This window comes from Dromaius novaehollandiae, chromosome W (genome assembly GCF_036370855.1).
Source record: "Dromaius novaehollandiae isolate bDroNov1 chromosome W, bDroNov1.hap1, whole genome shotgun sequence".
Taxonomy (NCBI): Eukaryota; Metazoa; Chordata; class Aves; order Casuariiformes; family Dromaiidae; genus Dromaius; species Dromaius novaehollandiae.
In genome coordinates, this window is record NC_088130.1 from 47,522,126 (window position 1) to 47,535,291 (window position 13,166).

Below are 13,166 nucleotides of genomic sequence, written 5' to 3' on the forward strand. Positions count from 1 at the left end.
GTACAGTGCTGAAATATTTAGATTCAAAAGAATGTAGAATAGTTTCCCAACTTTTGCCATTTTAAAAAATGTTTACAAGAATAAAAATTGGAATAAAGGGGAAAGTACCTTTTTTTCTTTCCTGAATTACACATTTGATATTTTAAATTTCAACACATTTTCAACATGTGTTGAAACATGATTTCAACATGTTTTATGCCCTGATTTTAGGAAAAAAATGTGCAAGAGAATAACATTAAATTCATTGGCATTAGTAACTGAATATCATAATTTTTGTATATTTACCTGATTATTGCCTTGGTTGCTGTATTACCTCTTCTGAAATGGTCAGGATATTTTTTTGTTTGTTTATTTTTCCAAAGGATTTGTTGTACTATTCAGAAGAAATGAATAAAATAGGGTTAAAATTGAAAATACGAAGTATATGGTTAAAGGGGGCTTTTTGCTCTAATTGTCTTCAAATGAAAAGTATTGAAAATTAGCGATATCCAAAATAACAGTGTAGAACATTCACTTGTGAAATTATGTTCTTTTGGCAAGGTGCATGGAAAAGATTTGGGAAAAAAACCATAAGTGCTGGCAAAATTTGTAGGAATGTTGGAAAAAAATTTAAAGTGTTGGCATAAGAATTCTTTAAAAATCCTCACTCGTTCACATGTGAAATGAAAGTAAAAAAGCATCTGTCCTCTTTTATGCACACTGACTAAATAAAACTGAGTACTTATATTTAGCAAAATATAAAGCTTTCTAAACAAAAGAACTCTGTCAGCCTTTGGCTTTGTCTGTTTGTTCCACTACATGAAAATATCATGTTTGAATGTGGGCATATTTTGAAAAAAATAGTGATTATAAAAGAATATGAACTTTTTAGAAGATGCTGATAGTTAAAATATGAAATTTTGAAGGCTAAATATTATTAATGCAATGGAAAAGATCTTGGGTCCATACAAATATAGGTAAATTTAAAGATCCTGGACAGTTTTGACCACTGTAACTATTTTGTTCACTCAGATAGAAGAACGTACATTAAGGTCGTGATCTTATAAACACTAGGGTGTGTTGAAATTTAAATGTTCATATTTTTCTATAAGCCTTTTGAGCTTCTCATTATCCGTAAGATTGTAAAGTACATAGATGTTGAAGGATTGAAAGGGTTGTTAAGAATTATAGACTTCATTTTTAAAATTTGCTTAATTTGTTTGTTTTTCATTCTGTGACCAAATGTAGTTATTCTTCAGTGAACACAAATAGGAAACTTAAAAATGAAAATCAGTCTTGTGTGGCTCAGAAATTATCGTACTTTTTAAAAGGATGATATATGAAATCTATTTCACAATCTAAAATGAGCATTTTTGTTTAATAATAATAATGATGAAAAACTACTTTGGGCTCTTAATTCCCTCTAATTATATTTTTTATCATGGGTGTACCATTTTACTGTTTGTTTATTGCAGTCATATTTGTTTCACACCCAGTGCTGTTAAAAGTAAGAACTAGATACATGATATCGTTACTGTGATTAACAGTCAATAGAATTCCTAATTCCTTTGGTCCTTTATGTTGAACAGTTCAGGCCGTGGTACTTGCCTTGATAATGAGCCTCCCAAGCGTGACTTTCTTTATCCAGCTGTGGCCCCAGGTCAGGTGTATGATGCTGATGAACAGTGTCGCTTCCAGTATGGAGCAACATCCCGCCAATGTAAATATGGGGTAAGAAGTCTTAATCCTTATGCTGAGTGTTCTGCTTAGTCATTTGTATATATTCCTTCATAACATAAATCTTTAGTTAGATGCAGTGGTGGGTTACAGATTTCCTACAGTATTCTGTCTGGTGCCGCCATGTGTAAGCAAAGGGTAAATTTTAATCTTTATGCTGCATCTTTTGCTTGAGTCATTTGTGTGTACGGTACTCCAAAATGTGTGGGTAACAATGGGTTGGAGAAGCACATTTTAATGTTAGGAATAAAAAAAAAAAAGAGCCCATAACACTTGATCCTGCTCCTTGTAAAGTGAGCAAGATTCTCACTGATTCCAGTTAAATGAGATCAGGTCCATCTTGTATTAATCTTGAAACGTGAAATTGGTTGTGTTGGCTTTGACTTTCCAATTTAAAGCTACATTTTGAAGTTACTTTTGTACTTGTATTGATTTGCCAGGTCTGTTTGTTTTTACTTTTTTTTTTTTTTTTTTTTTTTTTTTTGCTGGCACTGAGGTTATTGTTTCTCACATTATTCAGATCTCTTACTGAAAAGAGTAATTGGGTATGGGAACAGAGGAACATGATGCTAGATAGCTGAAAAGAATACTGAAGAGCTGAGTACTAGCAGAGTTTTGGTTGCTAGTACCGGTGTGCAGTATTTAACTTAAAGGAATTTACAGTAGAAATAAAAACTTGCACACTAATATTTAGGCCATTTATGCAATACATCTTTAAATATTATCTTGAAGAAAATCTTGCCCAAAATATCTAGTAAAAGGATGCGTTCTGTTATGCTTGTCATCAAATTATCAGCTGAGACTAAATTAAATATACCTTAAAAATATGTCTAATGGTTTAAAAATGCATAGTTTTAGTAATATTTTAATTACTGGTTATTCGAATAAAACAGTGTAATCATTGAATTTGTTCTAATCGCTTTTCTAAAGGCTAAGTATAAAGGAAGTCCATATTTAATATCCCTGGGGTGACAAGTACAATATTATTCTTGGGATGGCTCTTTGGCAGATCATACTGTACAAAGGATTTAAAAGCTGTATATAGTTGGCTGACTAGCTCGCTGGGTCTTCTATTCTTGATCTCTCATCAAACTTCTTTTGGCCTTTATTATTTCTCTTTAAGATCTCGCTTCTCACCCCGGTTCTTTCAGGGCCCTGTTTTCTGTCACTACATCTAAGGCATACTCTTCTTTTTCCTTTTTTTTTTTTTTTTTATAAATTCTCTGCACACACACTATTTTCAGACTAAGGAAATCTGCAGGTATTTAATCCATGATTTTTGGAGTTATACTGCATTTTAAATTAAACTGGAAAGTTAATAATGTGCAAAACCTGGCTCTTCTGCATGTATATTATTTTTTCAAACTCTGTTCAACTATATAATCGTTGTGATGTCAAACTGCACAGCACAGTTTTGTTTTTAAACCAGTATCTTGGCCTTAAAAATGCAAACAATTGGAAGTAATGAAGATTTAGGTAATCTTGGCTTTGTGCTGTCTGCTGTCTTTTCATTCTGAGGTTTTTGTTAGGATTCCCTTATAGTTACAAAAAAGAGGCTGAAACTTAACCGAGGCACTAGTTGCAAGACACTAAGTCTTCATGTGACATCACCAGTCCTCTGAATTGATACGGTGTATTGTGTTCTACCAGTGTGCCATGGAGCATGACTTAAAAATATGGTTTTTTGTGAGGCACTTAATAACTATTCAGATTGTATATATTTACATAACATGACTGTAAAAGTCTGGTAATAGCCAATCTAAGAAATTATATACATTTAAAATATTGTCTACATTTAAAATATTACCTGCCATAACCATAATGCTTGGAAAATGCCGTCATGATGATTATGATGGCACATATTTCAAGTGATACCTTTGAAGGGAAGAGAAGTGTTTGCAAGTGGATAGTGCAGATGGAAAATATTCGAACAAGAAAGATCTACTCCTGTGAAAAAGGATTTTCAAAACTGAGTAGTGGAACTAGGTCTGAATACCCACAAAGTTGAATATTCAGTTCTGCTCTTTCATTATCAGAGGTAAAAAGGCCTTCGGTTCAATACTCTGGATGTTCCTATTTGACATAGTACTCACGACAAAATGCTGTAGTAGTTTGTTGATCTCTAACAAATATATGTGCAACTATGAACAGACAGACATAATGAAGATCCCTAATTAACAATGGAACACGATGGGTACACTAAACTCTTGTTAGCAGTCATCTGCCTCTGTATTGAAGTGCCTCGTACAAAAGGGGCACTGTAGTTTTTCTAGCATGGTGCTTAGTGACCCAGAAGGAAGGAAATTCTAAAACAAAGGGTAATCTCAGAATTAGTTGCCCTCTCCCTTGGTTGTATACTTCACTGATTTGTGATGGTGACACATGACGAGAGAAATGGTCGAACTCTCAAATCAGAAAGACAGAATCACAAGTTTTATTTAGGCTCTGGTATAACTATCTAGATTGAGTATTTTTTAGATTTTAGTACTTCGACCTAGTATTTTCAAAGCGACTTAGAAATTTGTGCGGCTCTTTCTACTTTAAAATTCTGTCCTGATGTGTGTCCTTTAGAAAAATTACCTTTTTCAGCCATCTAACTTTGATGGTAATCTTTGTTCATTGCCATTTCTCTCCTATTTCCTCATGTATTCCCTCTGTGTGTTTATTTCAATTGTTTATTGCTTTTGATCATAAATTAGGTCCTAATCCTGTAAAGAATTTTGCACATTTAAGTGCATGAAGCCTTCTTTCTCCCTTAGGAACTTAAATACCTGGAGAGGTGTTTGAAGGATTAGGGCATCAGAATGCAAGTACTGAAGAGTCTGCAAAGCTCTGCCTTTCTATGTGTGCATAGTGAAAAGGAGCTTTGCCACTGAAAGGAACCCTGTGGTAGTTGTACAATAATTACTGTTAGAACAAGACCTAAATATGTGAGGGCAAAAGAGATCTATCCGTTTATTCACTTATGGACTGCTCTAGCAGAAGCATTGCTGCTATCAGTCACATTTTCCTATGTTGTTCAGCACATGAAGTCAAACAAGAATTCAAAGAGCTCAGGTTTAGCTAAGTTATCAGTAAAACCATGTGTTTGTAAGCAGTCATCCTTCTAATGTCACATTTGCGTTTTTCTTTATACTTTCCACCAATCCCTGGCAATTTTAGGGAATTTAAATTAAGCAACAGATACTTTGAGTCAAAAATTAGAGGAAAACTTGTCTCAAATACTTAATATATCGATACTTAAAACATTGCATTTTTAGGGTACACTTTCAGATTCAGGGGAATGTTAAATTTAAAACTTCCAGTAAGCCAAGTAGTAATTGTGGAAATTTTGCTATATAATATATATGCACAGCTTCTTCCTAAAGTCAATATGTACTTTCAAGTATCTGACTGGATTCAGTGCAGTGGGAGAGTCTGAGGTTATTAGAAACGGTATGAACAGTGCCGGTTCCCATTCATTCATGTAGCTACAAGATATATGACATCTTTGTTAGGATGATGCAGTGTGAGCTCTCCTCTGCTGGTTGTCAAGCATGGCTCAGTTCTTCTCTGCTCTGTTTGTGTGCCAGTTCTCCTGGTATTTCAGAAACTTTTTCAATCTTTTTATTCAGGTGAGTGCAAGGAGAACATTTTTCATGGAATCCTTCCCTCCTTAACCTCTTGAGCATCTGCTTAATAATAGGGCTGTTGGCTCTGTCTGGGTTAACTTGGGAAAAAATTCCAGTCTGACTTTTAATTTCTCTGTTTTATGAGTTTAAATAGTATCTGGAATATGCCTGACTGTAACTTAGAGATCTTGTAGTTCAAAATAATACTTTGCTTTAGAGCTGGTCCCCACGTTTTTAGGACAGAGGCTAAAACCCCAGACATTTTAATAGCAGTTAATACTTTATGCATATGGTTGATATTGCTGTGGTGCATTTTATGATCTTTGAAGCTGCTGGCTGCTAGCATGGATTTCAGAGATAGTGCCTAACAATTCTTTGGTATATTTAGTTGCATTCTTTGCTTTTCGACCTCTGGTGGCGTCAGTATATGCTTTGAATAGATGCATAAGTGGACAAATTCTTTCCTTTGCATACATGACTACCTACACCCAAATCAGCAGGAGCAATCTATTCATATTTCACACTAGAGTTTAATACATCAGGTATTGTATTTTAGCTGATGACAGGTAGCTCTCTTCTGTGTCATGGTTTTATGTTTGCAGTTAAGTTCTATGGCTGGTTTGCCAACTAAAATAGCTTAAAATTCAAACATCAGTTTATACTCACATTTTGTTAGTGCATTTTGGAAAACAGTTCAAGCTGTGAACTTACTGCTTATGAACAGGCAGAATGGGGATATATTCTCACAATGAGGAGTCCTCCTGCTGCCCTCAGTAGGTCCCTTGCTTTTGTTGTCTCTGGGAAGCTTTTTATGAGTTATGGAGAATGCCCGCAAGGCTAATTGCCATTAAGGGAAAGTTACTGGGAAAGTGTTGACTACATAAATATACCTTCATTGCTTCATACCTTCACTGCTTCCTACTTTCCCACATGCCAACTCAGAATAGTCGAAGTAAGTAATGAGCTCAAATTCAGGACAATAAACAGATTTCTGTACGCAGTTCTGTAATATTTCTTGTAGGGTAAAATAGCCTGAAATTACAATTGACCTTTGTAATTAGGTGATGCAAATTTTAATGTTAGGGAATAATGCCTTTTAATATAGTATACTTTTTATATAAACAGAAATGATTACTGTTGCAATAGCCACTGTTTTCATGATACATTTATGTGATTTACTTCAGTTTAGGGGGGGTATTTAGTTTGACTTAGGGCTTTTAGGAAGGTGAAAGCATGTTCTGGGGGCTATTTTTCAAAAAGGAAAGAAAGAGAAACCACTGGTGTATCTTTACCCCAAAACTACCAGTTCTGTTCTGTTCCCTCGCCTTTTGATACTATGGCTCATAATGTACATTCAGTTGAATCTGTACATAATGCTTCCTAACTCACTGAAAAGTGACCCGCTCCCCAGCTTTTTTTCACAGCTAAGTCTTTTTATACTCAACGTTTTTTAGCAGAGCGTAAGTAGTTCAATGAGAGTTTGATTTATATTATGTTGCTCGCAAACTGCTGTTAAAGTTATGTGTAGGCAAAGAGGGGAACTGAAGATCCTGACATTGCACTCTGTCATCTTTATCAGCCTCTCCAGCATTCTTTACTTTGTAAGGTCTTGCCTGTCAAGTGCAAAACCTCCCATCATTATCATGCAGGCCTTTTGCATTTAGAATGATTAAATTGTCTGAGTTTTCTTGTACAAGGACTTGCATGATCATGTTCTAAAAACTGTTTGAAACCCTTTCAGCTTTCCTCCAATAGTGAATTTTGGTTTCTCTCTCTCTCTTTCTCTCTCTCTCTCTCTCTCTCTCTCTCTCTCTCTCTCTTACTTTTTTCTTTAAAGGTAGATTTGCTATAGCCAAGGAAAATCCCAGTTGTTTTCCTCTATCTGAATCCTAAAGTGGTTTTACATCCTTTTTGTATCTTGGTTAAGTAAATTTTCACAGGGCCAATGCCATGTACCAACCTGATACCACCCTATTTTCCTCACTTCTAACATTATCTTGTCTCTCTCTCTTTTTGCCTCCCTCTCTTTTGTTCTCCTTTTCTCTTTCTTTCCTTCTTTCCCTCACTCTCTTTCATTCCTTTTTCTCTCTCCCCCCCCCTCTTTCGTGTGCTCTCTCTCTCTCCTTCCCTCCTTGTCTCCCTCCCTCTCTTTAGCTTTTCTAAATGCACAGCAGAACATGCAGATGTTAAATGTAGGCATAACACAAAGGTACCTGGATCTAATAAAACTGTTTAAAAAGTAGGACAGGAAGACAGTGATCGAAGTGGGAGAAGTGCAGTAAGTATAGTGGGAACAATGGTGACATTCTAGATACTGTTACAGGGTTTGGATAAAGATGGGGTGGGGTGTGTTGCATGGGTTTGAAAGGGAAGATGCTACTTGTAGGTGGGTGACCTCATGGGGCTTCTGTAGTTTTCATAAGGTTCACATAAGCACCCAATATTTAGGAAAGTTTGATGGTAACATAATATGAACATATGACTTAACCTTAAGGATTATATTTCACGTTCCTTCAGCATGTTGTGGTTCATAACATGCTGCACCACTTAACGAACATTTTTATTGGAGCACTGGAATGGTAACTTTTGGGTGCTTATCTGAACTAAACTTGTCTTTGAACTTTCTGAAGTTCACCCATCATTATAATCACCCTTCTGGTTTTAAGCATGTTGCCATTAGTATTTCAGCAATGATAGTGAAAATATTCTAGGTAGATGCTTTTCAGATCTGAATTGTAAGTCACAATTCAAGTTAATTATTTTAGTACTCTATTCTGGCAAATGTTCATCAAGAGGTGCAGCATATTATAGCTCATACATGCTGAAGGAATGCAAATCCTAATTAAGATTTTAAAATTTTATGAAAAAATGAACTCCCCAAATTACCGTAGTTTAATACATGTGGTGAATATATCTCCCATCTTATTTTTTTAATATTATGGGCCAAACTGCTAAGTTTTATTTGAGGCTTTCATTAGTGTTTGAAACATTAAGAACAGCACAAGTGGATCTTTGCTCCTATTACTGAGTTTTCATTGTGCTGTACTGTTACCATTTTGTGATGATGATGCTATAGGATGCTTAGCTGTTACATAAGTTGAAATGCCTATATGTAACTCTGCATGACACGACAGAAAGAGGCTCCATCATTGATAACACATAGGCAAAAAGAAGATAATTTGATTTGCTGTTTTTTTTCTCTAGATGGGTTCAGCTTTGTTTAATTTACTGCAAATACAAGCATCCGAATTCCAAACTGAAGTCATGGAGCCCTAAGATACACCGTTACAGGTTGTCATCTATCTTGTCTTGATCTTGTGAAAGGCCTCAGCTTCAGTTTATGTTTCCTGGATTTTTAAAACACTTTCCCTTGTTTCCTTTAAAAATTAATAATTATTAAATCCACACACTCAGAGGCTGACTTTGAGGTCATTGATTAATTTTCAGATTATTCTTAGTTTTCTTAGTTTCAGTAAATTACTCACACAAATTTGATGTTGGAAAAGGATGTGGTAACCTCATCTTATGTCCCCAGTGAAGGAAAGGCTAACCTATGGAGTCACCTTATGTTGGGGGGGGGGGGGGTGAGAAAAGAAGTATAGTTTCTAATAGTGGTTCTGGGCCTGACCTTTCCATGGCAGTGCCTTGTATGTTTTTCAGACTGACTTATTAAAAACAGCTGCTTAGAGATGTTACTGATAGGATAGTGGTAATAAGAAAAAAAACTTAAATCAGTAACTGTGAACCTAAGGTAGTACCAGGCATAGGGTTGATCTGGAGAAGAGAAAGCTTTATGCACCTTCATAAGAATTTTTCCAGCTTTCCAAAATCAGCTGAAAAGAAAGAAGGCATACAGCTATTTTAATACCTGGTATATTTCCATTTTCATTTAATAGAGTAACAGCACAGATGGATTTTCCACCTTTTTTTAGATACCTGCCTTGTTTTCAAATAACTATTAATGTTATTTTTCATTTCATGTACAGGGTGCTGGAGAACATGCTTCAAATTCTACTCTTTCTTTTAAATGTAGTACACCATGTGAAAGCAAATTATCTTTTTAATAAATGCGATTATATTTTAATGAAATCATAAAAATACATTTTTAATATAAATTATTTCTACAAATTGATACATTGTGTTATTTTGGTTAATTAATCCTCAGTGTTTCCCATAGTTTTCCATAAAGAAATACTCTGTTCATTTTGGGTTATTGTATGTCATAATTCTCAGACAGGACTGCTTTCTGATTTAAGAAGAGATTTTTGCTTAAATATTAATATATTGTATGATACAGCCCATAGTAATTTTACATTACTTTCATTTTGTCTTTAGGGATTTACTGAGGCAAACTTCTTCTGAAATTAATGACAGAATAAGGACTACCAGGACATGTTAATAATAATACCTAGTTTTTATGTACTGTTTCCCAAAGCAGTTCAGGAAGAAGGAGAATATTTTTCTCATTTTATGGAGTAGGGAGGTGAGCTGACTTGCCTAAAATCATCCTGCAAGCAGATGGATGAATAAAAGTTTTAGAGTGCTGTATCCACTAATTCACGCAGTTCGGTTGATTCCTAGTCTGGAATTACAAAGTATGGGAGACATTACTTAAGTGAATTTGGAGGAGTGTAGAGCTGCAAAGCAGCTTGAGTATACAGAAAGAATGTTTCCTGTTGACAGGAAATTGTTAAATACTGTATTTTTGCTGGCAATGAAATACATGCTTTAATTATTACTTTCCCTCTTATGTTAATGTATAAATGATGTACTTCTGTAGACAAATCAAAAGTGAAATTCTGTAAGTAATCCCTGGAACATGAACCAGAATTCTGAATTCAAATCACCCTGAAATATAAATGTTTTCAAATTCCAGACTGTGATCCGGAGCTCACATTTTGCTTGTGTCTTTGTATTGGACTGATTGAAATCTTTGTTACCCAATGCACTTGAATTTTGGGCTTTTCAGAGCACTGATCCAAATTCTGCAATGTAAGCACAGTTACTAATTTAAACATTTGAACTTGATTAGATGCAAAATAAACAGTGGGGTCACAAGTAGAATTTTATCACAGTCTGACACTTTCAATTACAGTTTGACAATATAAGCCACATATGAAGTAAATGAGCAAGAAAATTAGATTAAAAATAAATAAGACAGGATTATGATAGGAGCACCTCATACGGTGTTTGAAAGAAAGCAACTTTAGATTTTCATTTTGAAATCAATACTAGATTAAAGTTTGGATTCTTGGTTGATTTAGAGCTGAATTTTGAAGCAACTTAATGATTGTAAAATTTATAAATTTAATTAGAGAGTTTTCAGTAGTATTTGTGATGTCTTCTGTGCTTTCCCTATTCTATGTGATTTTCTAAATCATGTATTTATTTGTGAATGTGTCTCTATGTGAAAATGTCATCTGAGTGGCAAAAGCATTTTACACAGAGATTTAAAGAAGTAAAAACTTGCACTATTTCAGTACTTCATTGAAAAATAAATTGTAATTTGAAAAGTAAGGTGGGTTCTACATTGGTTGCAGCTACGCTTTTAGGCATGGCAATATTTCTCCGAAAAAGTGGCTCAATTATGTCAATTAATTTAATACATGATTCTCTTAAGTTTTTGTAGAGCCATCCACCAAATAGGAGTTGGTGCATGATTTAATATAACTAGATAACTTAGACCATATTGTCAAAAATAGGATGGAAACTCCAGAAAGCCTCAGTACGCATTCTTCATCGTTTCAGACCATTCTAATATGGTGTGTCTTTTAATGGATTTTTTTAAAGAAATCTTACTTTTAGCAACAGTGCAACTAAAAACACTGTTGCAATATTGATGCTGATGTAATGCTCCCGCTGATTTTAGACTTAGAACAGAATTTTGCATGCAAGTCTACCTCTAAATCATCATTATTCAAAAAAGCTTGTAGTGTTGGACTGTTACTACAGCTACTAGTGAACATATGTAAATGCATTTCCATATGCAGTACAATGCAAGAAACATGAATCTTGGCTAAAACTTAAAGTTGCTACCGTTGAGATGTGTAGAAGACAGCCTAGGTGCCAAATACTCATTCATTTCCTCAGAGAAACAGTGAATATTACTGGGGGGACCTAATAACTTTATTTTACTCACAGTGTCTTTTCCTTTTTGCTCTTCATGCAAAGGTTCAGCCACAGAATCTATGAGAATCACTTGTAGGGTATGATTTCAAGCAGCTGTTAAATAAAATGTAATAGTAGTGACTATGATAGTATCATTTTAAAGAGCCCTCTGAGTATTTGTCTTTCAAATTTCCAAAAATACTTTAAAAATTGAAAATATCTATAAGCAGGTTGTGAACTTCTTATACAAATCTTGGAATAACGTAACAAAGATTATCGTGCAAGAAAGTTGTTATAAAAACAAATAATCTCTGATTCCATTCTGCAAACATAGCCCAATCCAAGGGTAACTGAAGTGACTAGGAAGATTTCCAAAGTGTTCAGCCAAGTTTGGACCATGTCCCACATTATGAATTTCAATCCTAGATAGTTTTAATAGTGAACCACTAATGTCAATAAAACTGGCTTAATTTAGATGAGTAACTGTGCAAAAATAAATGAGAACATATTGTAGGAAAAAAGATTATTTGAAGCACTACGTTTATTTAATACTGACAGTATAAGAAATTAGGATAGTTAAATCATTTATGAAATATCACCTACAAATCTAAAAATCCTAAAGGAAATATTTTAATGTGTAGTTTAATTAGTACTAAATACACATGCTCTGTTTTAGCATGTGTTTCAGAAGAGGAGTGCAAGTAGTCTGAGCTGAGAAACTTCTTGGTTTAACTAATGGAAACAAAATCAAATGTTGCTGTTTCATATTTCAGAATCATTAGTATCCTTTTACCATGGATTTTTGAGGCAGATAAGTACAGAAAGGGAGATGCTGCAGCACATCTGAAGACTTGCTTTTAAAACAACACCAAAATATACCAAGCCCATTATTAGCACTGATCCAAAAATCCCCCCACAACCTACGACAAAACACCACTTCTGTGGAAGCTGTGAAAAACACATTTTTATAGTCTACAATTTGATACTTCCAGATCGTTTGTGGCAGAATATTCTTAGGTAAAATATGGTGGCTTTGAAATTGCTCCAGAGCATTTTGCAACCCTCTGTGTAATTATTTCTCTAGCTCCATTTCTTGTCTCTGTTCAAAACAAATTTGTATATACATGTGTGTGTATGAGGACTGGAAACAATTTTAGGCTGTTACTCTGAACAACTTGCTTCTGCCTTCTTTCCTAGGAAGTGTGTAGAGAGCTCTGGTGCCTCAGCAAAAGTAACCGCTGTGTTACCAACAGCATTCCAGCAGCTGAAGGTACTCTTTGCCAAACAGGGAGCATAGAAAAGGGGGTGAGTACAAACAATTTATTGTTTGAAGACTACAGAGAGACATAAAAGAACTACAAAATGCAGTTCCTTATGAGCCATTGTGAGAGTGCAAAAGAGGTATTAGTTCAGAATACATTCACGTCCTAATGACAGAGTCCTACAGAATTTATTTAATGATTACTTTATATATCTAACCTAATAAACAATTTGTCCTTGCTATAAAATTCTAAGCCTGGCTCGAAAAAAACTAAAGTACTTTATGTTTTCTGAGTAATTTCTGTAAAAAAAACTGTTAGTTTCATCTTTGTTAAATTTTATAGCACTCTCCTATAATGGACTGTTGTAATTCTAGATCTGTAATGGACTCTGAAAAAGGTCTGACATGTATCTAGAGATTGATATCTGTTATTTTACTAGAAGATAAAAGAATCTTTATTCCTTCAGATT

At 34.6% G+C, this 13,166-nt stretch overlaps 1 protein-coding gene across 8 annotated transcripts in view; it reads left to right on the forward strand.

Annotated features, from left to right (window-relative positions):
• The window catches only part of ADAMTS6 (ADAM metallopeptidase with thrombospondin type 1 motif 6), a 165,053-nt gene that overhangs the window by 87,482 nt on the left and 64,405 nt on the right, over positions 1-13,166 (forward strand). For all 8 annotated transcript variants that reach the window (XM_026106722.2, XM_026106716.2, XM_026106717.2 and 5 more), the window contains 2 exons: positions 1,569-1,710; positions 12,633-12,740. In XM_026106722.2, the coding sequence (XP_025962507.1) occupies positions 1,569-1,710; positions 12,633-12,740 (250 nt within the window). The remainder of the gene's footprint in view (positions 1-1,568; positions 1,711-12,632; positions 12,741-13,166) is intronic.